This window comes from Triticum urartu, chromosome 3 (assembly GCF_003073215.2).
Source record: "Triticum urartu cultivar G1812 chromosome 3, Tu2.1, whole genome shotgun sequence".
Lineage (NCBI taxonomy): Eukaryota > Viridiplantae > Streptophyta > Magnoliopsida > Poales > Poaceae > Triticum > Triticum urartu.
The window spans coordinates 282505247-282530557 of record NC_053024.1 but is presented as its reverse complement, the minus strand read 5'-3'; the positions used below and the strand labels follow the sequence as shown (position 1 = coordinate 282530557).

The 25311-nt window shown below is 42.1% G+C and overlaps 1 protein-coding gene across 3 annotated transcripts; it reads left to right on the top strand.

Moving 5' to 3' along the window:
* Positions 1-8674: 8674 nt before the first annotated feature.
* LOC125543818 (YTH domain-containing protein ECT1-like) lies at positions 8675-13989 on the top strand. Of its 3 annotated transcripts, none has more exons than XM_048707301.1 (8): positions 8676-8889; positions 10187-10325; positions 10413-10486; positions 10562-10720; positions 10952-11062; positions 12081-12578; positions 12670-12882; positions 13055-13989. In XM_048707301.1, exons 2-8 carry the CDS (start codon positions 10244-10246, stop codon positions 13754-13756), a joined length of 1839 nt encoding a protein of 612 aa, XP_048563258.1. In that variant the 5' UTR covers positions 8676-8889; positions 10187-10243; the 3' UTR covers positions 13757-13989. The 3 variants fall into 3 exon arrangements, with proteins under 3 accessions (XP_048563256.1, XP_048563258.1, XP_048563257.1); XM_048707300.1 differs by adding an exon at positions 8994-9168 and having other exon boundaries at positions 8707-8889; positions 10562-11062; XM_048707299.1 differs by having other exon boundaries at positions 8675-8889; positions 10562-11062.
* Positions 13990-25311: the final 11322 nt, after the last annotated feature.

The following is a 25311-nucleotide window of genomic DNA, read 5'->3' as shown; positions in this document are numbered from 1 at the left end:
GATCATGCGTACATGCAGATCACGTGTTCCTGGTGCTACTTTCGTACATATTCACCTTTTATATTCTCAGTGCTGCATATGCCAAATTTGTAAGCATAATTTTGATTGTAGAAGCATAAGAGAATGTTGAACTTGGTGATTTTGAGGAGCATGTAGAACAAGAACAAGAGGAAGATACCAATGTGGAAGGCGATGGGAATGGAGGAGCCTCAGGTAAACTATAACCAACATTGTTTAATCATCAATTTAATCTATAGGTGCACAATGAACATTGCTTAATCATCAATATAATCTGCAGATGCCAATGGTACAATGATTAGGAAAAGAAGGTGGTGTCAACTCCATGAGAAGCATACTGTATATGCTATGGTTCTAGAGAGGACCAAAGCTGGGGTATTGAGTCCAGGAGTGTCCAAAGAGGTGTCTGACCTTACAGGCATACCTCAGCGGACAGTGCAAAACTGGTGGAAGAAATGCAAGGAAGCCGGTGGAATACACGCACTGGAAAACAAACAGGCAAAAAAACTGCGACTGCAAGAGGATAAAATTCGATCCAGAGGTTATCAAACAAGTGGATTTGAGGAAAAGAACAACTCTTAAAGATTTGGAAAACGAGTTGCACATGGCGAAGACGACATTATGGCGTCGTTTGAATGAGGGCCTGTTGAGGCGTCACACAAATGCCATCAAATCCACATTGACGGATGAAAACAAGGTAGGACGAGTAAGTTTTGCTTGTCAATGTTTGATGAGCATACTGTTCCTCAGGATCCCAAATTCAAAAAGATGTACAACGTCATTCACATTGATGAGAAATGGTTCTACCGTTCACGCGGTAGCCAGAATTACTATTTGGCGATCGATGAAGAAGATCCATACCGTAGCACGCAAAGCAAAAATTTCATTGAGAAGGTCAGAAATGTGTTTTTTCTTTAATTTCAATATTTGTATTGTTAAGATTGGCATGATAGTAGATATTCTTGTGTAGGTGATGTTTTTGGCCGCGGTCGCTCGGCCACGCTTTGATGCGAACGGCACGATGATTTTTGATGGAAAACTTGGGATTTGGCCCTTCACATACCAAGAAGCGGCAAAGAGAAAAAGCAAGAACAGAGATGCTGGAACCATGGTAATGAGTGCTGTATTTGCATGATGAGTAATTTGTTTTTGATCCATAAAGTATATCTAACATGGCGACTAATTGTTTGCATTGCGCAGGTCACCAAAGTACTCCCCGCGGTTACTCAAAATGTAGTCCGGGAGTACATGATTAATTTTCTTATTCCCGCCATAAGGGCGAGATGGCCTCCGGCTAAGCGTGGCATGCCAATATATGTACAGCAGGATAATGCAAAGACCCACATCCCTTTAGATGATCCGGAGTTTGTCGCCGCGGCTCAAGCTGAAGGATGGGACATCCGTCTCACATGCCAGCCTCCAAACTCCCCTGACCTAAATATTCTAGATTTAGGTTTTTTTTGCAGCGCTCCAGGCTCTTTTTCAGAAGTTGTCTCCAGGTATTACTAGAACTTAGAAATTTTTGAATATGATTAATTTTGAGTTGCACTGAATTTGTCAATTTGTGCAGGTTCTATTGAGGACATTGTGTTGAAGGTGCAGCAGGCATTCGATGAGTATCCAGCTGAGAGAAGCAACAGAATTTTCCTCACTCTCCAATCCTGCATGATAGAAGTCTTGAAGCAATTTGGAGGAAACCGCTACAAAGTTCCGCACATGCGCAAGGCTGTGAGAGAGAGGCTCGGCGATCTCCCGGTGGCACTACAATGTGCTGCAAACATTCTTAATGATGCCATTGAATCCCTACCTGATGTTTAGTGATCGCCATTCAATTCTTAGTGTTTGACGTGCAATGGTCTTGAATAATGTAATCGAATTTAGTAGAGTATACGACAGTGTCATCAATAATCTTTAGTGGATGGGTTTCTTCAGTTGGATTGAATAATGTAACCGGATGGCAATGTTTCAATAATCTTGGCTTCATGCTTTTTTTTACAGTCACTCGCAACAATAGAAGTACTCGGACAAAAGATCCACAAAATAGAGGTACCACAGTAAATTTATTTATGCAAAAGATCAACAAAATAGAGGTACCACGATAAATTTATTTATGTTGTCGATCAACTATTACATGTCCGCGGACGTGTACTTCATTTTCACAAACTCCCTAGCGGACATGTACTTCATTTTCACAAACTCCCTAATTTTGAATCCCGCGTCCGAGTCGCTTCCATGCTCTTCATCGTCACTGCATTTATTCTCGGAGTTGCTCGGTGAAGATTCGTTTGACGGCGGCTCGAACAAAACTCGAGTCTCGCCGCAGGCCGAACACACGTACGAACCCATGTTTGTCAGCCAATTAATTACTGGGTCCTTCATTGTTCCAGCCACTTGATGACACTCCAAGCATGGCATGGTCGCCGGCTTCATCTCATCTTTTCCTGATGGAACGGAAGTCAGAGGCTTCACCTTCTCCCCGTCCTTGGGAGCACAGTCCACCGGCTTGGTATCCTGATTCTTCATGTGAGCGGAAAAGAGAGGCGGACAGATTGGTTCACACAAAAGAATGAATAAAAGGACGGTAGAAGATTTTGCTCTATAAATAGCCCGGCGGGATATGCACTAGTGCATGCAATCTTCTCTTTCCTAACAAAACTACATCACGCATGCACATCATATACGAGATGGGGATTTGCCTTCTCCTTTTTTCTAGGAAGGTCATGCGTGGGTTGTGGCTTCTGTAGGGGTAAAAGAGTCAACTAAAGGAATACACCTTACAATCTGAATTTTTTCACAAAAAACTATACACCTTATACCAAGGAACGGAGGGAGTAAGAAAATGTGGGAAGAATGCTTGTCTCATATTGAATTTGCTTATAATTGTTCATTGCATTCTACTACTAAGATGTGCCCTTTTGAAATTATGTATGGTTTCCTACCTCGTGCACCTATTGATTCGTTGCCTCTTTCATCTTCGGAGAAGCTTAATTTTGATGCTAAACAACGTGCTGAATTGATTTTAAAAATGCATCAGTTAACTAAGGAAAACATTGAGCGTATGAATGCTAAATATAAACTTGCTGGAGATAAGGGTAGAGAACATGTTGTGTTTGCACCTAGAGATCTTGTTTGGTTACATTTGTGTAAGGATAGATTTCCTAAATTCCTAAATTGCGCAAATTAATGCTAATGCCACGTGCTGATGGTCCTTTTAAGGTGTTAGAGAAAATAAATGATAGCGCATATAAACTTGAGCTGCCTGCAGATTTTGGGGTTAGTCCCACTTTTAACATTGCAGATTTGAAGCTTTATTTGGGTGAGGAAGATGAGCTTTCGTCGAGGACGACTTCATTTCAAGAAGGGGAGGATGATGAGGACATCAATACCATTGTTACACCCACAGCCCCTGCTGCTATACATACTGAACCAATTACTAGAGCTCGCGCATGCCAATTGAATTATCAGGTACTTTCTTTTCTTGATAACGATTCTAATGTTCATGAGAATATGATGCTGCCTAAATTGGATAGATTTATTTTGCTTACAAATGAAGGGCCTAGCTTGGACAATAAAGATGAACCTTGGAGCAAGTTTTCAAGCATGGAGATGATGGCATACGCAAGTGGAACAAGAACGGAGTTACAAGTGATGATTCCAGGACTTTGAAGCCGCCATAATGAGTGCATGAAGCCTTGGATGAAATATACAAAATGCCACTTCATAAATTTCGTCTAGAGGTTATCCTAGGTGCTGTGTCACCTTATTTTTGGGCCAGGCCCATGTAATTTCGAAATACTTGACTATAGGCTATTTTTAGAGTCCGTATGTGTGGGGAAACAAGAGTTAGGGTTGGTTTCGGACCCCTCCTCCAAGGGCCATGAAATCCCCCCTATCTGTAACATCCCAAATTTTCAATTTGGAATGTTATACATTAGATCATCATGCATATTATATTTTATTTTGCATTTTGGTTGATCCTAGAAATTCTACGCAACTCAATGACCCACGGAGAGAGTTGGGGATTTCGTTATTTTCATATTTGAGTTCTCTCAAATTTTGAGAATAGGATCATTTGATTTTATTTATTTTATCATCAATTATTTCTATTACAAAAATATGAGAGAGGGAATAAAATGACTTTCCCAAAATAAAGAAATATTGAGGATTTAATAATAAAATCAAATAAGATTTTATTTTGGAGTTTTTCGGTGTTTTATTTGAATTTAGGAAAAATGTGTGTTTTTCAAAATTGCATTTAGGGCCCAAATAAATGTTCACCTTGTGCGACTTGATTTTAGAAGCCCGTGAAAATTTATTTCAGAATTTTTGGAGTCCGTTTAGTATTTCTTTTTATTTTTCTTCCGAGCGGAATAATTAAAAAAAACGAACCGACTTCGGGCCGTACCCGAGCGGGACACCGCCCGGGGGCAGCCTTTAAATAGCGCCGCCCCGAGCCGCCCTAGCCCATCAGCCCCGCCTCGATCCACGCGCGCCGCCGGAGCCACCGCCGCCGCCACCGATGATTCCGCCACCCGAGGTTCGTCGCGCCTCGATTTCCGTGCCGAAAAAAATCGGCGTTCGTCGTTTTTCTTTTTCTCGGATTAAATTCGTGATTTTTGTAATTGCGATTCCTGGTCCGATTTTCGTTTTAGTTTAACTTTTCGCTCGTTTATCGGAATCAGGCGATTCAAGCGCCTAGGGATTCGTCTCGAAACCCTCTATCCGTTTAATCAACTTAAACAAGGTTTTGCTACTGTAAAATTTGCCCTAGATCTAGATTACTAGAACGAAGTTGTTTTCTTTCCCAGTTTGTTTTTCGTTGCTTCGTTCGATTTGATTCTTTTTGTCAACCGGAGTTCTTAAGTTGAACCTTCTGGTTAGATCTCTTATTTGAGTTTTACCTGTGCATTAGATGAGTACTTATTGTATGCTTGTTTGTTTGTCTGCGATAGAATACCCGGAGTGCGTCGCCTATTACTTCGAATCGTTAGGTTTCGCGGATCATCAGCAAGGCAAGTAACACTTTGATCATATCTTTTCTACTACCCAGTTTTATTGCATTAGATCAATCCTCACATATTGCATGGTTAGGATCTAATTAAATTGTGGGATGGGGAGTAGATTGAGGTAGTACCTATTACCTGTTTATTATCAAACCTTTGGGAGTTACTTCTACGTTTACTTATTATGCCATGCTATGCTAGTAGACGTGGATTGGGTGAGTGAAATCCATGACAGATGTGAGTTTGATTAATTAATGGTTTATCTAAGGTGGCAACTTAAACACACATCTGGGTGGATTGAGGCACCTGGGTATTCCAGGACTTGCCTGTTTTCTTTTGGACCGCTACCCAGGCTCAAAGGGATCATGAGACTATTCATACTAGAAACTTTCGTGTGCAGCCACAAGCTATTATGGGCTCTAGCATAGTTGACTAAGTTGTGCGAACTCTTACAGTGGTAGACTAGCAGATGTAGGGGATGTAGGTGGTACGGTCTACCTGATCGTAAGGTGCTAGCGCTTCTGAAAGACTATGTCTCGGTCATCCATCTTCTCAAACACCATGTAGTGCGAGAAACCAAACGGAGGCGATCGAGTCTTATGGGGAAAAGTACGCAAACCTCTGCAGAGTGTAATAAACTAATCATGGTTAGCCGTGTCCCCGGTTATGGACAATCTTGAGTATCTAGTACCTGAATTATCATGTGAATCTCAACATGTTACTCTTAATTAATTTTGTTGGGTTATGTTTAATGATGATGCTTAATTGGGATTGAGAATGTTGTCAACCATTCTCAATGTTTAACAACCACCATGATAGTAATTAAATTTTATTCCTTTGAAGTAGGGAAAAATTGGCTTTACGCAAAACTGTAACCATAGAGCTTTCCACCAGCCAAATATGCATATAGTATAGCTATTTCATTCCATTACTCTCTATGTGTTACCTTGTCAGCATATTCCATGTGCTGACCCATTTCGGGCTGCAACGTTAATGTTGCAGACTTTTCAGACGATGATTAAGGAGTTTTTAGGTCGTGGTTCTATACTCAGTGATGCCGTTGGAGTTGATGGACTCACTTATCTTCCAAGCCTTTCGCTGTTATCGTTATTAGATGGCCTTAAGCCATACTTATTGTAATAAGTTCTCTTTTGAGACACTCGATGTAATAAGTGTGTGATTGCTACTCTGCTATAAATCCTCCGAGTACTGTGTGGTGTCAGCATTACTGATCCAGGGATGACACCGGAGCACAGAGACCAGACTGTTTGAGGTCTGGTCGCTACAGAGATGGTATCAGAGCACACGCTAACTGTAGGACACGACCACTAAGCTAAAGACCTAGATCACTATTCACTCTCTTCTCTTCTGACCTCTCCTCCTTTCTACTCTTTAGGATGGCGGATGCAAGGAAAAAGTTCACACAACCGGATGAAGATACCCCCTTTGGACGCCACTTGAAAGAAGTCACTAGATACTTGAATATAGGAGTACCAAGCTTCATGGAAACCTACAACGCCACTTTACCTGAAGAAGAGCGCTGGATGATTCAAGTTCAAGTCCAGGAAGGACGTTCATGCCAGTCACTGAGCCCATAGAATTTTCTTTTGATGCACCAACTTGGAATCTAGGAAAGAGCATGGCAGCTCACATCGCCATGGGACGCATTGGAGAAGTCTACCGCAAGGATCTCAAGGATACTATCTACCAGATTTGTTGGCGCCGAGATGAACACTGGGAGATGATCAGCACCAGGAAGGATAGATCAATCGCAGCTTTTATCCAGGAGCTAAACCAGCACATTCGACGACAGGAGAACCAGATGTGCGCCGACATGATAGATCTGAAGAAGGCTAAGACTAGAATCAAGGAACTAGAGGAAGAACTCAAGGCTACACGTGAAGATTATGAAGAAGAAATTGAAGTATTGGTGGAGAAGAATGACGACCTGATCAAGAAGAAACGTAGAGAACCGTCGTCTTCGATAGGCTCCGAGGGGCACCGAATCGTGTTGTGCCTAGACATGAGATATTTGAAATGCTCAACGCACACGATTAGTCCGCAAATGCAATGTCATCAATCAGCAAAACCACTTAGGAAGAAATATGCCCTTACACCATCTCTTAATTAAAAATGCCATCTCTTAATGCAAAAATGCCATCTCTTAAACAAAATTGTCATCTCTTAATATAAAAATACCATCTATTAAAATATAAAAGGTAATCTCTTTGTTTTTTAACACAAAATGCCATCTCTTAATAAACTCCCAAGCTATTGTTTTTCTAGAAAATGCCATCATGATTAAAAAAGTGGGCAAAAAGGGAAGTCCTAGGATTCAATTCAGGGTCCTCCATATGCAAAGACCACGCCACTAGCCAGTGGGGGTGGGCAAGTTATTTGAAAAAAAAGGAACATTCGTTGGGTTTTATTCCCGCGGTGAATCCTCTATAACACTAAGCTCCTTAGGTTCAAAGAGCCCACATTCAACCGAGGTCTTCAATTAGAATTGTGTCACCGATTTTGACCGGGTCAATAATTTCGTGAAGCTCTCTCATTCAATCATCTTATACTACACATTATGCTTTCTAACTTTTAAGGCCTCACAATTAATTGGGGTATTCAATTTAGAATTGTGTCATCCGATTTTGACCGGGTCTACATTTTCTCAAGCTTTCTCATTCAATTCTTTTAATTCATTATGTTTCCTTTTAAAGCTATTTCAATTGAGGTATTCAATTTTGGATTTGGTTTACGATTTTAACCAGGCCAACAATTTTGCAAATCAATCAGCAGCAATTGGCTTATAAAAACATATCAATCCCATGCACCTCACCACCTATAAAAAGAAGTGTCACCATGTGATATCGTAGCACCAATATAGTATATGCAACCACCAGCACTGAAATTTCTCCACATAAATATAGATTGGTTAGTGGAGAACACAGAATCACATCATGAAAGGCCCACCAAATCAATGCATTATAAAATAAAAATAAAACACACTATCATCTTCCCCACACGCCAGACTAAATATTTTGTCAGTTCCAAAATATAAAGGGTATTAGTTTTTCTAGGAAGTCAAAATTTTCAACTTAGAGCAAGTTCAAAGCAAAAATATCGACATCCGCAATATTAAACAAAAAAAAAATTAAAATTCATTTCATGATGAATCTAAAAATACCAATATGATATTATGAATTTTGATATATTTTTCTACAAATTTGATGAAACTTAAAAGATTTATCTTTTCAAAAAAATAATATACCTTATATTGTGAAAGAGAGTGATTTTTTAAAAGAAAGTTACAACGGCGCAGCAAAGCGCGTTCAACCCTTCTAGTTAGTTTGAAATCTGACGTGGCACCGACTCTGCGTCAAGATTCGTGCAACGGTGGAAAGGGGTCGCTAGACCCTTCTCCTAGCTGATGGTCGGTAGTTAACCTTCCTAACAAAAGGGATTTACCGTTACTCAAAAAAAGAGAGAAGGGATTTACCACTTTCTTTTTTTGAGGGTAGGGATTTACCACTTTCAGACAGCGTGACCCAAGCGGTTTATAGGTGACACGGCAACGGGCCCGACGTGTCACGGTAACCGCGCGCTGTTTCGAACCGCCATATAGCCCAAGGTCACAAATTGTCAATGTGCAAAGGAGAGCCAGAATATAAATAAATACAGAAAGGCAGACGAGAGGAAGAAACAAAATCTCGCCCCCTCAGGCTCCAGCTCGCCTCTGGCATTTCCCGCTTTGCTTCCACCTCTTTCCCCGCCTCGCCTGCCTCTTCGCCGCCTCTCCCCTTCTCTCCTAGGTTTAGGGTTTCCCCGGCGGCGACTGGAGTCAAGGCTGTAAGCCTGTTACACGTCGTGACTGGTGAGTCTCCTAACACCCCCCCCCCCCCCCCCCCCCCCCCCCCCCCCCCCCCCCTCTGCCTTCAACCATCTGATTCATGTCTGCATCCTCCTCGCTGGCCGTAGGCGACGCCGGTTCCTCTCGGGATGGCGGAGGTGTGGATCTATTTGCCATGGGCCGGGCCTGTGATTTAGGTTCGGTGTCATGTGCCGATATCTGGTTTTGGTTTTGTGGGCGGATCGGTTTCGGATCTAGGTTTTCCTTGTTGGTGAAGTTTCGCGTTTTTTTTTGTTATCGAAGGTAACATGTTTGATCATGGTATTGCATCTGTTTGAGCCTTTGTTGCTTCGATTTACTATAGGGGTGTAATCGGTAATTTTGGCGATTAACTTGCGTAAAAATTGGTCTCTGCTGTTTTCGTTGCCTATTAAAATTAGGCCGACACAAACTTCGATTTGATTTTTTGGTTATGTACCGTCAATTGCACCTTTTCATCTGTACACAACAAAGTCTACATCGTTATGCACGCATCAAATTGTACAGAATGATGATAGTGTTCCTGAGCTGATCAAAATTAGGCATGTTCGCATAGTATTTTGATGATTGTAGGTGTGAGAATGGGGATTGGTGTAATCTGGGACACACTAGTCTAATATTCTTATTCAACTAAGGCAGGAAGATGGGTAACTACATGTTGTGATTTTTTTGAATTTGTTATGTGTGAAGGACTTTATTAGATTTGACCCTCCAGCCTAACCAACTTAGGATAAGCTCTGACTCAGTGAACATATCATCTAACCTGTTAGCTATGCCCAATAAATTGTGCTGAGAGTTTCTGCACATAAATATGTTACTCCTAGTAATATCTAAGTCACTACTTTTCATTTCTCATAATTTTAAGGGTGTGTCTAGGGCACATCTAGATGTGCTCTAGTTATTGCACATCTAAGTGAGTGAATCAAGTATAAAGAGGAAAAGAAAAAAGAAAAAGAAAAATATCCACACGAATCTCAACGCAAGATCAATGACATAGGACTTAGATGTGCAATACTTATGGCACATCTAGATGTGCTTTAGCAAAACTGTAATTTTAATCATAACAATTGCCTTTGATATTCCTTCCCATGTTTGTAAATTATTGTACTATATCTTCTTGCAATACATACTTGTTTACTTATTTTTATGCCAGCTTTTTGTACTCAACCTTTTGGAGTTCATCTTGCTATGCTCTTTTGTGTTGCCACCTTCAGTTATCTTTTTATCTGTGTGATGCATGTTGTTAAATTTTGTGTAACATGCTTTCTGTTGCTCATTCCAGCCAAGTCACTACAGTATAACGCGGGGCGTTTCCTTCAAAGCTGTCGATTGTACGGAGATGGAAATGGCCCCTGAATTATTGTATGGACAAAATGTATATGTTCCAACTGCTGTAAATTCCTATACATATGGTTATGCAGGTAAAATATTAATTTGCACCATGCAGTTGATGGTATTTTTACTTCCCTGCGCTATCAGATTATAATACATAGTCCTTTTAAATACAGAAGTTGGATCACCTATGGATTGGTATAACCATCAGAACTCTCTAGGGTATGATGCTCAAGATGTTTATTTTCCGGTTAGTGTAACAGCAAAATTTCTTCAGTACCTGTTCTTTTTACCTTCGAACATTTCTCACATGTTGCTCTCACAGGCTTTCCAGACTGACGGCACACAGTGTGTTTACTATGCTACCCCTGACAATGGATCAGTTCATCCTTCCTACAGCCCTTACCCTATGGATCCTGGTTACATAGTTGATGGATCTTATCTGCCACAAGAATATGTCCCTGATGCTGACCCTACATGCCAAGTAGTTCCCTCATCTTATTACATTCCATCTGTTCTTCCTTATGCAGTAGATAGTGTCCTAGGAATCACTGCCACATCTCTCCACCCATCTAGTGTTGCATTCATTCCAAGCATGCCAGCTTATGCTGTAACATCCACAAATCATGTGTTACCTTCGATGGCTCTTGTTGCCCCGAAAAATGATGTTGTCGTGAATCCGCCTGTACAATCAACAATTGTCTCTTCAAAGCAGTTTCAGAATCACTCAATGATGCCAATTGTTCAGTTGCATAACTCACTTCCAATGAAGCAAGAGCTGGGAAATGGGTCCATGGTGCCTGTTAAACCTCTTCATACCCCACAGGTAGGCGAACATGTTCTTCTGGGATTTGCTCTCATTGTTCTCTTTTTGTGAGGCCTGCTGTTTAGCATTTGCTACCTCCATTCCTAGAAGTAAGGCGTGTTTTGTTTCGTTAAGACATGCATTTGACCAATAATGGCTACATAAATACAAGGTTATATGACATGAAATTTGTGTCACTAGGTTTGTATTTAGAAGTACTTTGTTATGATGGTGATTTTGTGTCACATAAATCAAATATTAGAAGAGTAATTCTTGCTCAAAAGTCTTGTCTTAACAAAATGAAATACACCTTATTCATCAGAACGAAGCGAGTAAGTAACATCCTCTGAACTGCTTGTTGAGTTGAAGCTACTATAGGATCCATCATTTCCTCTTAATTTCTTGTGTATGAACCCTTAAATATGAAAATAGCATGCCTAAGAAAAACTCAGAACAGTAAGCCTGTAATGCCGTTGAAGCTTTTGGGGTACCAGTAGTTGATGATGCTCTGATGTGAATGGGCAATTGTTCCCACCACGTCTTAATATATCTTCAGAAATAAATTCCACTACTATATGGCCCTCCCAGTCGTCAAGGTTCCTTCTTTTTGATGTTCTTTTGGGTTGGTAACTTTTCAACGTTGCAAGGCATGCATATTGTAGAAGTAACATTGAATGTGAGGCTGATTTTATTTCTCCAACACGTGTATTTGTTGTGTTACTAGCCACCTTGCCAGCTCTCGTCCTCTTCTCTAGGACAGAGATAATTGTTAATGGAAGATTGCTAGTTATTGATGTTATCTGTTGGGTCAACTACCATAGAGTACTGTTGGGTCAACTACAATAGAGTAGTTTGTTTTATATTCTGTACAACATCTTTCAGCATAATAGCTTCTATATTTTCTCCACTACATGTAAAAGTTCTGTAGTCATCAAAACACTTTCTGCTTCTTACTGTTGATACAGAAGTCGATTATTTCTTTTCTCATGCTGTAAGTTTGTTCCTATCTTGAGCTGAGAAATATTATTCTTATGATTAGGCACCTACAAATGTGCTTGACAGTCCAATGGCTGCTGCCAAGCATTCACCAAAGGCAAAATTATCTGGAAATGATTGTTTTGCGTGTGTCGGATCTGATCCTCAGAAGTGGGCTTCAGCTGAGAAATTTCAGCCTACTTCGAAGTCGAGTGGTCAACTAAAGGCACATGGCTCTAGTAATGCGGAGAAACATAGCGGCCAAAGGTCACCAGCCATAGTTGCAAAATCCTACACGTCAAGGCTGATTGTTGGGAACTCAGATGGGACAATCATTATAAGACCTGACCAATACAACGGTAATGACCTCCGAGTGGACAATCCCTATGCAAAGTTCTTCGTTATCAAGTCAATTGGTGAGGCGGATATCCACAAATCAATTAAGTATGGTGTATGGTCTAGTTCCTCCAGTGGAAATAGCAAGCTGGATTGCGCATATAGGGATGCTGACCGAATAGCTAAGCGGAATTCTACAAAGTGTCCAGTTTTTCTGTTCTTTTCTGTAAGCAGTTCCAACTTGTCCAACTTCCATTTTCTTAAAATATGGTTTGTCCTTAAAATTCAATTATTAAATGTGACTTGTGGTTCATCAGGTGAATGGTAGCGGGCACTTTTGTGGCTTGGCCGAGATGGTTGGTCCTGTCGATTTTCATAAGGACATGGACTTCTGGTGCCAGGATAAATGGACTGGTTGCTTTCCTGTAAGATGGCATATAATCAAAGACGTACCTAACTATACTTTGCAGAATATCTTGCTTCAGAATAATGAAAATAAGCCTGTCACACACAGCAGAGATACCCAAGAGGTAAGCATTCCATTTGTGGGAAGCCAGTTTTGATCCATGGAATATCAAGTGAATACTAGTTTCTGTGTGGTGAAGTGTCTTCACATTGCATTCTTTTTCCGTGGTCTAGTTCTGAGCATACATGTAGTGTCTGCTTTCAACCTCGTGATCATGATCCAAGCTTCAAATGCAGGTCCCATATGTTCCTGGAATATCTGTGCTCAAGATCTTGAAGGATATCAAAGTGAAGGAGTGCCTATTTGACGATTTTATGAGATACGAGGAAGATGAAGCAAGAATTAAGCAGCGCAGATGGTCCAAGTTGAGTCACAATGCTCCAGATTTTGTGCCTGTCTCACAGCGTAAGAGCGATGCCTCAGATCTTCAGATGCCAAAATTTGGTGGTGTGCTGATAGACAGAACATTGGAGATACAGAACATGTCAGAGAAGCCACATGATTGTAATGGCATCAAACAACAGGATGCTGTTGAAAGACAAGTTGGTAGTGAGGCTGGGAAAGAAAATGGGCATCAAGAAAACCGTTTTTATGGCAAGCAGGATAATGAAAAAGCGCCTAGATCTTCAACTAGCCAGCCACAAACTTCAACCTTGAAAATGAGCATGGATGGGAAGCAACAATACTGGAAGAAGGTGGAAAACCCTAAACCGAATCCTGATGGTGCTGGACATGGATCGTCAAAATTGCGTGAGAACGGAGTTAATATTAGCTCGGCAATTGTCAGATTGGAGGCACCTGAAGATGATTCAATTGTTGCGAAAGTTGGTTCTCTTACAATCAGTTCCAAGACAAGGAAGGCTGAAGATAAGAGTCCCTTGGTTGATGTTGTGACCATTGGCTCGTTGCCAATCCGGGTCAACAAATCTGTTGCTTAGTGGGGGCTACCTTTTTGCGTTTCTCTTCCTGGTCCTGCTCCAGTTGTTATTCCAGCTTTAAGGGCGATGAAAAAGAAAAGACTACTTACATTCTAGTTTCCTGGTCAAGAGAACAGTTGTTTTATTTTGGAAAGGAAGGATGGAACATGGAAGGACAGTACAAGATGTAATTCTCTTTAAAATTAAAAAAGAATGAAGATGAAAGTAAACGGGGAATCTGCATTCACTTTTTATTCCGGCCCGCTTGACTGAATTGTTGTTATGAATGGGTGATGCTTTGGTGTTGCCTGCCCCGCGTGTGCTCTTGATCGGCCCCCTTCCATAGCGTACGATGCGCCTGCCCGTGGCTGTTCGGGCCAGCCCCTCATGCTTCCGCTGCGCTCCCATCCCTGAGAAGAGACGGTGGATTGGCTCGCAGCGCCGCCCGCTCGTAGAAGCAGTAGGCGCCAGCGAGTTTCACTCGTCACTGTTTGAAGTTGAAAACGAGAGACTCGATCGATGCAAATAGTAAACAGAGATGTAATGAGAGTAGTTAATCTTTATTATTTGTCGATTTTTTAATCTTTATTGACGAGAGTACCCTGTTTATACAGTGCCAAGGACGCTTCTTAATAGGCATATAGAGATGGGCGCAACCGTCGTGACTATTGCCCCAAGACAACTGCTGACGGTTCCTACAAATAACACATTAATTAATCCAAGCACTCCCCCCCTAATCACTGCTTGGTCTTGTCAGCAGACTTCATCTTGATAAAGATTCCTTTAAAAATCCCGTGAGAAATATGTGAGACCCAGTGGACAAATAAGGAGAAAATATACAATAGCAATCGTCGCCTTTTAAAACAATAAGAGAACAATAAAAAAGGGACAATACATATATTGTATATATTTCCTTAAAAATTTCAATGGGAAAAACAAAAAGTATGACATATGATCTTGTGTTGATATTATACCTCATTAAAACCCCCGATGAGAACCTGTAAATATATAAAGGAAAAAAGGAGTATAATATGATGTTGGGAAACATAATAGAAAAAAATATATAGATCGAACTTCAGGAACACTATTAAGATGCATATAGAGGTATGGATCGTTACCAACTACGAGTTGCAGTGGAAGAAAGTTGGAGTAGATTGCTGATGAAGTCCCTTGAATGGTTCATGAATGATCCATCGAACCGAAGCCTGGTAGTACGACCTGAAGCCTGGTAGTACGACCTCTCTATGAATTGCACACGTACGAGCTAGAGGAGAAAAAAGAGAGCCTTACGAGGCTTCTCTATTATGTGGACAAGAGAAAACCAAAGTTAGGTCTAGTCTAGAACAAGTCTAAACAAGAACTAGAGCTACATAGTGGACGCCCTGGAATAAAGGGCTTGTGTGTTCGCGCGCACGCGCGTGGAGGGGGGGGGCTCTCGTAAATATAGGTGTGTGTGTGTGTGGGGGGGGGGGGGAGGCTGACTTGGAGGAGCCCCCCCTTCCCTTGCGCCGGCCTAGGGGAGGAGAAATCCTCCCCCCTTTAGCTTGTCTAAAAAAGCACGACGGTGGGAGGGTGCCTCCACTATAAGGGCCTTAGGGCCAATTAGCTCTTCACTAATCGATCAATTGATATTTCCCTTAGCCCATTGACTCTAAATATAGGGACTCCTAAATAATTACCTAAGTCTTCTATTATTTGTATTAGGTCCCCAAAAACATTTTCTGCCTGCATATCACTACTTGGTATTACCTAGTTTCTCTGAAACTATTCCGGTAACCCCGAAACACTTCCAGTTTCTTTGAAAACAATTTCTTTTATTCTCAAATTTTTTTGGTAATATTTTCTCATATTCCTAACTCCTATAGAACTCAACAGAGCGTAATCCCTTAAGTGTGTGACCCTGCAGGTTCGGTAAAATATAGACATGAATGAAAACTACTTCCGTTCAATGATCAATAGCGGAACCATGGATATCCATATTGATTTCTATACTTGCACGAATGATATTCGAGTGAATTGTTGGTTATCATATGCTGTTCCTTTTTCTTCGCGATACGTTTACAAAACCCTAGGTGAGATATATCGGTACTTTGTGAGATCAACACATGCTCACTATACCGGGCTTCCTCATTATTGGTTTCGTTCTCTTTTCTCGTTCAAGTGTTCCGGCATCCTCATGATCAATTCACACTTTGTCTGGCTAGATGATGATAGATGTCGTCACACCGAGAGTACCATAAGAATATCTCTCCCTTGTTGGAGGAGCAAATCGCAGTCTCAAGCTATCTGGTCCCTCATCATACATTTCTGATGAACCCGTAAGTTGCCGTTATGGTCACCCTGTTACAGATGACTTCGGAACAACCCCAAAGGGAAACATCCAGTATGGAGTGACTCTATACTCTCATGGTCTAAGGAATCAAGCATAGGTTAACTCATGTGTTATGAACTATAGACTTCTACACGTGCTAATGAGTTTTCTATGAATCACATATTCAAGAATCATAGCAGTTATAGCATAGAATATAAACATTAACTATAAACTTGGAAATACAGAATACAAATATTATTGCCTCTAGGGCATATTTTCAACAATCTCCCACTTGCACTAGAGTCAATAATCTAGATTACATAGCTTCCTTTACACCAATGGCAATCAGGTGTTGTTCATGCTTTGCTCGTGGTAAAGGATTCGTCATCGGGTGTGACACATTCAAGCCTGTGTGAATCTCGAGTACTTTTACTAAACCTTCTTCAACATGATATCGAATAAGGTGATACTTGCGTTGTACTGGACTTTTGATGGGATCTTGGCTCCTTTGTTGAGCCACAGTGCCGCTATTATCACAATATTGCTCCATGGGATTCGTTGCACTTGGAACCACATGTAGTTCTTCAAGAAACATATTGATCCAAACCACCTTCTTCGAAGCTTCTAAAGCTGTGATATATTCTGCTTCCATCATAGAATTAGCAACAATGTTCTACTTGAAACTTTTCCAAGCCACTGCACTACCATCGAGAGTGAAAACATAGCCCGATCGAGATTTGTAGTCATCCATATCATTCAGGAAGCTAGCATCGGTGTAACCACTTACAACGAGCTCTTCATCACCTCCATAGACTAGGAGCAAATCCTTAGTCCTTCTGAGGTACTTCAGAATATTTTTAATGGCTGCCTAGTGAGACAATCTTGGATTGTTTTGGTACCTGCTACGAACACTTAGAGCATAAGAAAATCTGATCTTGACATAGCATGACGTATATGATAGATCACACCGCCAAAGCATGTGGAATATTGATCATCTACACTTGATCATCGTCCGGGGACTTTGAATCTTGCTAAGTGTTGTGCCATGTGACATTGGGAGTGAGCCCTTCTTGGCATTCTCCATTTTAAACCTCTTTAAAACCTTGTCAATGTATGTGCTCTCACTAAGCACTATTAGGTGTCTTAATCTATCTCTATAGATTTTAATGCCCAATATATATGTCGCTTCACCTAAGTCTTTCATCAAAAAGCACTTTTCAATGAATCTTTAATTGTACTAAGAAATTTCACGTCCATTACTTAATGCTTTGCCTGATCATCCTCTTAAGAAAAATGAAATACTTGATATTTTTTATAATGGACTAACCAATACTTCCAGAGATTACCTGGATAGTTGTGCTGGTTCTGTTTTCAGGGAAAGAACACCGGATGAAGCTGAAATTCTATTGAATAAGATGTTGACAAATGAAAATAATTGGACACTTCCTGAGCCTATTCCTAAACCAACTCCGAAGAAGAGAGGTGTTCTATTTCTCAGTCCTAAAGATATGCAAGAGGCAAAGAAATCTATGAAAGAAAAGGGTATTAAAGCTGAAGATGTTAAGAATTTACCTCCTATTGAAGAAATACATGGTCTTAATTTACCGCCTGTCGAAGAAATGCATAATTTTAATCCATCGCCTATTGAAGCAATACATGGTCTTAATTTACCGCCTGTCGAAGAAATGCATAATTTTAATCCATATCCTATTGAAGAAATACATGGTCTTGATAACCCGACACAGGTAGTAAAGGTAAATTCTCTCTATAGATATGATAAAGCTGAAATCCCATTTACTAAGTTTGCTAGCCCATGCTTAGATGAGTTTGATAAATTTATGGTTAAGCAAGAACACTTCAATGCTTACTTTGGTAGAGAATTAAAACACAGTGCTGATATGCTTGAACACTTGGGTGATTATATGGCTAATGTCAAAGGTGAATTTAAACTTATTAGTAAACATGCTTCTATGGTTACCACTCAAGTAGAACAAGTACTTAAAGCTCAAAATGATTTGCTCAATGAATTCAATAGTAAGAATAATGACTATGCTATTAGAGTGGCTACTAGAACTGGTAAAATGACCCAGGAACCTTTGTATCCTGAAGGCCACCCTAAGAGAATTGAGCAAGATTCTCAGAGAAATAATATAGATGCACCTAGTCCTTCTAAAAGGAAGAAAAAGAAAAATGATAGGACTTTGCATGCTTCTAGTGAACCTGTTATTGATACACCTGAGAATCCAAATGATATTTCTATTTCTGATGCTGAAACACAATCTGGTAATGAACCTGAAACTAGTGATAATGTTAATGATAATGTTCATGTTGATGCTCAACCTAGTAATGATAATGATATAGAAATTGAACCTGCTGTTGATCTTGATAACCCACAATCAAAGAATCAATGTTATGATAAGAGAGACTTTGTTACTAGGAAACATGGTAAAGAAAGAGAACCATGGGTTCAAAAACCCATGCCTTTCCCTCCCAAACCATCCAAGAAAAAGGATGATGAGGATTTTGAGCGCTTTGCTGAAATGATTAGACCTATCTTTTTGCGTATGCGATTAACTGATATGCTCAAAATGAATCCTTATGCTAAGTACATGAAAGAAATTGTTACTAATAAAAGAAAGATACCAGAAGCTGAGATTTCCACCATGATTGCTAATTATACTTTTAAGGGTGGAATACCAAAGAAACTTGGAGATCCAGGAGTACCCACTATACCATGCTCCATTAAAAGAAACTATGTTAAAACTGCTTTATGTGATCTTGGAGCCGGTGTTAGTGTTATGCCTCTGTCTTTATATCGTAGACTTGATTTGAATAAGTTGACACCTACTGAAATATCTTTGCAAATGGCTGATAAATCAACTGCTATACCTGTCGGTATTTGTGAGGATGTGCCTGTTGTGGTTGCAAATGTTACTATTTTAACAGACTTTGTTATTCTTGATATTCTCGAGGACGATAGTATGTCTATTATTCTTGGAAGACCCTTTTTGAATACTGCAGGGGCTGTTATTGATTGCAACAAAGGCCATGTCACTTTTCATGTTAATGGTAATGAGCATACGGTACACTTTCGAGGAAACAACCTCAAGTCCACAGTATCAATTTTATTGGAATAATTCCATCAATTATTTTTGGAGGTTTTGAATTTCCTCTTCCTACTGTCAAGAAGAAATATGATATTCTTATTGTTGGGGATGTGCATATCCCCGTTGAGGTAACCTAGTGTTATTCGAAAATTCTCCGGTTCCATGTTATTCGGAATGAGTTTGTTAACAAGACTTGATCAACCTTGTTAATGGATTCCTTTTGATGATCATGAGATGGATGAGGTTAGAAAACACAACTCTTTGTACCTTCCTTTTACTTTCTGTTATTTATATTAAATAAAGTAAAAATAGTATTTTCTGTCTGTTATCTCAATTATCCGTGCAATATAAAAATACCCCGAAAATAAAAGTTCTCCAAATGCCCTGAAATTCAAATATGATTTTTTCTGGAATATTTGAGAATATTTGGCACTGAGAACACAGCAGGGGGGCATCCACCTGGCCACGAGGGTGGAGGGCGCGCCCAACCCCCCTGGGTGCGCCCCCTGCCTCGTGGGCCCACGGTGGCCCTTCTCCACTTATTCCTGCACCCACTGTAACACCCCGGATGTAATTTACCCAATATGTAATCCAACTCTTGCCGTTTCCGGCGTTAAGTTATTTTATTTTCACGAGTTCGGGTCTTTGTCTCCGTGTGTTGTTGTCGTTGTCATGCATCTCATATCATGTCATCATGTGCATTGCATTTGCATACGTGTTCATCTCATGCACTCGAGCATTTTCCCCGTTGTCCGTTTTGCATTCTGGCGCTCCGTTCTCCTCCGGTGGTCATTTCTACTTTTCTTTCGTGTGTGGGGATTAAACATTTCCGGATTGGACCGAGACTTGCCAAGCGGCCTTGGTTTACTACCGGTAGACCGCCTGTCAAGTTTCATACCATTTGGACTTCGTTTGATGCTCCAACGGTTAACCGAGGGACCGAAAAGGCCTCGTGTGTGTTGCAGCCCAACACCCCTTCAAGTTGGCCCAAAACCCACCAAAACCCTTTCCATCATCTAGAGCGTTCGATCACGATCGCGTGGCCGAAAACCGCACCTCATTTGGATTCTCCTAGCTCCTCCTATGCTTATTTAAAGGCCCCTTGAAATTTCTCCTTCCCCTTCCTCCCGAAACCCTAGATCCATCCTTTGTCGCGCCGGACACGTCCGAACCCCTCCGGACAAACCGCCGCCGCCAACCAGGGCGCGCCATGTGGCGCGGGTGCCCCACATCGCCGCCGACTCCGCGCAGGCCCGCTCGGCCCGTGGCCGGCCCCTGCGGCTCGGGATCCGCCGCCGCCGCCCGGGGCTTCGTCTCCCTCGCCCCGCCGCCTGGAACACCGCCGCCACCGCGCCTTCGCCGCTCGGCCTCGCCGCCGGGGAGCTCCACCGCGGCGGCTCCTCTCGCCGCCCGACCTTGCCGACGACGCCCGCGCCTCACCGCCCCGCCGCCTCTCCATCTCCGGCCGCCGCGTCGCCGCGCCCCCCTCGCCGGAGGACCCGAGCTCCACCGCGGCCACCTCGCCGTCCGGTGAGCTCCGGCCTCCCCTGCTTCGACCTCCCCGGCGAACTCCGTCGACCGTGCCGCTACAGTGCCCTCTAGATCCAGATCCGGATCGGGTTGACTTTTTGCCCGAAACACTAATATTTTGCTATGTTCATCATGTCGTAACTTTGCATCGGTAACTCTGTTTTGGGCATATAGTATATCAAAATGTTTGTCTCAGAGAACACATCATTTTATCTCATTGCATCATTTTCATTTGAGTTCATCTTGATGCCCGAAATGCTGTTGGAAGAGTGCTATTTGAGATAATTGTCAGATCTGCTGCTCTAATTAGATATTTGTCATTTTTGCCATGATTATTGTGTGCATGATATGCCCCTGAGCTCTTCATGAGTTTTGTTATATGTTTTGCCATCTATCCAGAGGTGCAACCCATGTATTTTTGTGATGTGTGTGGTGACTAGCACAAGCTTGCAAAGTGGTGCATTCGTTAATGCTGATTTCAGGGACTTAGCATTTCCACTAAGTCCTTGATATGTTTACCTCATGATGCCATATGTTCATGTTGTTTCCTAGTGATCCGTGCCTCTTTTGAGGATGATCACTAAGGATGTTTTGTTAATCTTGTAGTGCTCTATCCATTCATGTCCTTGTTTGCAATTATGGAGCACCCTAGCTTGAGTCAATCGAGCTCTACTTTTGCTATTTCGTGAATCTGGGCAGATTGTCTACTTGTTAGCGATTTTGCCGAGGATGTTGTAGTTGATCCGTGCATGCTATGTTATTGTTCTTGCCATGTCTAGCTTGTATTTTGTGTATTCTGGATGGGTGTATGCTTAGTTTGTCATGACATGCTCTGTAGTGAGTGCATCGAGCTCGTAAACATGCCTACTTGATATCTGTTTCAGCATGCTTCAGTTTTCACTAAGTCTGAGAACTGATTATGTTTTTGCCATGTTCACATGCTTGCAAATGTATTTTCTGACCCCTTTTGGCTCAAGGTCACTAAGGGACTTTTGTTAAGCTCTTTGAGTAGCTCCATGCCATGCTTTACTTTGCCATGTTCAGGTCCTGTAGCATATAGTTTTCATGCTCCAAAGAGTGCTATCTGATCTGAAATTCCAGATAAGTGTTAATTTCACTAAGTCTGAAATCTGTTTACCAAATGCATTTTTGCCATGCTTGTTTGAACCTGTTAATGGATGAATTGGCCGTAGCTCAGTGCTAGTCTTTTGTTAAGCATCATGAATGGATCCCTGCCATGTATTTTGTTGCCATGTTTGGGTGCTGTAGCATGTTCATCTTGTTGCATTTAGATGGCTACTTGCTGTAAATCGCAGAACGTGGCCATATTTGAATTGCTTGCCATTTCCAAACCGTAACTCCGATTCCGGCGTTCTTTATATCGTTTTCAAGGGATTTCATCTCACCTTTCCAGTGGCACACTTGGATTTCCAAGTTGAGGCCAGATTCTTGCATCCCTTGTCAAATCTTGCATATGCATCACATATTGCATCCCGCATAGCATACCATCTTTGCATCTTGTTGTTTGAGTTTGCACGTGGTTGATTGTGTCCTTGTTACTTGTTTGTCTTGTTTGGGTAGAGCCGGGAGACGAGTTTGCTAACGAGGAGCCCGTTGAGTTTGCTTTCGAGGATCCAGTCAACTCTGACAACTTTGCAGGCAAGATGATCATACCCTCGAAATCACTACTATCTTTGCTATGCTAGATGCTCGCTCTTTTGCTATGCCTATGCTACGATGCCTACCACTTGCTTATCATGCCTCCCAAATTGCCATGTCAAACCTCTAACCCACCATGTCCTAGCAAACCGTTGGTTGGCTATGTTACCGCTTTGCTCAGCCCCTCTTATAGCGTTGCTAGTTGCAGGTGAAGATTGGAGACCGTTCCTTGTCGGAACATTATTTACTTGTTGGGATATCATTATATTGCCATGTTATCTTAATGCATCTATGTACTTGGTAAAGGGTGGAAGGCTCGGCCTCTCGCCTAGTGTTTTGTTCCACTCTTGCCGCCCTAGTTTCCGTCATATCGGTGTTATGTTCCCGGATTGTTGCGTTCCTTACGCGGTTGGGTTATAATGGGAATCCCTTGATAGTTCGCCTTGATTAAAACTTTTCCAGCAATGACCAACCTTGGTTTTATCGTTTGCCACCTAGCCTCTTTTCCCTTGGGTTTCCGGAGCCCGAGGGTCATCTTATTTAACCCCCCCCCGGGCCAGTGCTCCTCTGAGTGTTGGTACACCTTGTCAGCCGCCGGTGGCCACCAGGGGCAACTCTGGGCTGGCCTACCGGAAGTTTGGACAATCTGAGTGTGCCCTGAGAACGAGATATGTGCAGCTCCTATCGGGATTTGTCGGCACATTTGGGCGGTGTTGCTGGATTTGTTTTAACTTGTCGAAGTGTCTTGAAGAACCGGGATACCGAGTCTGACCGGAACGTCTCAGGAGGAGGTCTATTCCTTCGTTGATCGTGAGAGCTTGTCATGGGCTAAGTTGGGACTCCCCTGCAGGGATTTGAACTTTCGAAAGCCGTGCCCGCGGTTATGGGCAGATGGGAATTTGTTAATGTCCGGTTGTAGATAACTTGAACCTTAACTTAATTAAAATGAATCAACCGAGTGTGTTACCCTGATGGTCTCTTCTCGGCGGAGTCCGGGAAGTGAACACGGTGTTGGAGTAATGCTTGCGCAGGTTGTTCTCTAGTTTTCCGTTCACGCTTTGCCTCCTCTTCTCGCTCTCTTTTGCGAACAGGTTAGCCACCATATATGCTAGTCGCTTGCTGCAGCTCCACTTATTTTCCCTTGCCTTACCCATTAGCTTAAATAGTCTTGATCGCGGGGGTGCGAGATTGCTGAGTCCCTGTGGCTCACAGATTACTTCCAAACCAGATGCAGGACTGATGACTCCGTTCCAGATGACGCGCTTGAGCTCAAGTGGGAGTTCGACGAGGACTCACGCCGATACTACGTGTCTTTCCCTGATGATCAGTAGTGGTGCCCAGTTGGGGTGATCGGGACCATGTCGCATGTTGGGTTGTTCTTCTATTTTGGCGCCGTAGTCGGGCCATGAGTGTTTGAATGTTGTAATGCTATTTATGTACTTTGATTGACGTGGCGAGTGTAAGCCAACTATGTATCTCCCCTTTTTTTATCTATATTACATGGGATGTTGTGAAGATTGCCTAACTTGCGACATATGCTTTCAATGCGGTTATGTCTCTAAGTCGTGCCTCGACACGTGAGAGCTATAGCCGCATCGAGGGGTTACAAGTTGGTAATCAGAGCCTTCCCCTACTTTAGGAGCCCCATTGCTTGATCGTTTTTAGCAGCCGTTGTTGAGTCTAAAAAAATGTTTTGAGTCATTTAGGAATTATATATCGGAGAGTTTAGGAATTCTTTTTACTCCCCAGTCTCCTCATCGCTCTGGTAAGGCATCCTGACGTAGAGTTTTGACTCTTCTCTTCTCAAATTTCACTAAATTTTTTTAGGATCACGCGGGTATCTTGGAATCGTTCCGATGGTTTTGTGACGAGAACATTGTTCTTGGTGCCTCCTGTCTTTAGGGGTTGTGGCAGTGTCCCGGGGAGTTGAGCTCCGAGGTGTTGTCGTCACAATTTTATCGTTGCAATTCTGGAATACCCGAGTTTAGTACACCGACATCGAAAATCTCTTTTATGCAGTTCATTGGTGAAATAACCTCGACGCCACCCAATACTGGGGCGGGAGTTTGGGAGTATCGCCATAACTTGTATAACGGATGCTTTTCGAAGGTTGAGGTAGATGGTTTCCGAAGTTTTTTCTCGGTTATGTGTTGAAGGATGGATACAGCTGGATGTAGGATTTGCTAGATTTGGGTGAGATATTATGCTTCCCCTGTATCCCCAACACCTGATTGCATAACCAGAAAGGTTCGGGAGTTTCATAGGTGGGAATTCTTGTAGCTCTAGTTCTTCTTCCACGGATATTTGGTTTGAGATTGGGATTTCTTACCGAGTATTCGTTCTTGATCCGTACCTTGTTGATTTATTTCTCTACCTAAATTCTAAGTGGCTTCTTAATTTTATGGATATGTGACCATTTCAATTGGAATGCATTCGTTCTTATGTTCGGATGTGAAGACTATATGTTGCAATTTTCATCCCGTTTGATTCAGCTTCATTTTATCTGTCAATGTGCTAACGGTTGTCACCCTCTTCAGGATGGCTCCCGCTAAGAGCACCAATCAGAATCAGAATCAGGATCCGCCACCACCTCCACCTCCTCCGGAGGCATGGCAAGCTATGATGGCCATAACCAATGCAAACACACAGTTGATCATGCAAACTCTTCAAGAGCGCAATCAAGCGAACCAAGGCAACCAAGGCAACAATCAGAATCACTTTGCTACACTCAACCAGTTCCTTGCTAATGGGCCAAAGACTTTCAGCAATTGTGTTGAGGCAACCGATGCTGTCGATTGGCTAGTGGACTTGTGCAAGCATTTCGAGTGCAGTAACGTCAGGCCTGAGGACTTCGTCAAGTTCGCTTCCTTCTAACTCAAAGACCAAGCTGCAGAATGGTTCCAGCAGTACAAGGATTCCAGAGGTGGACGTGTGATTACCTGGGATGAATTCCGTCAAGATTTCAAAGC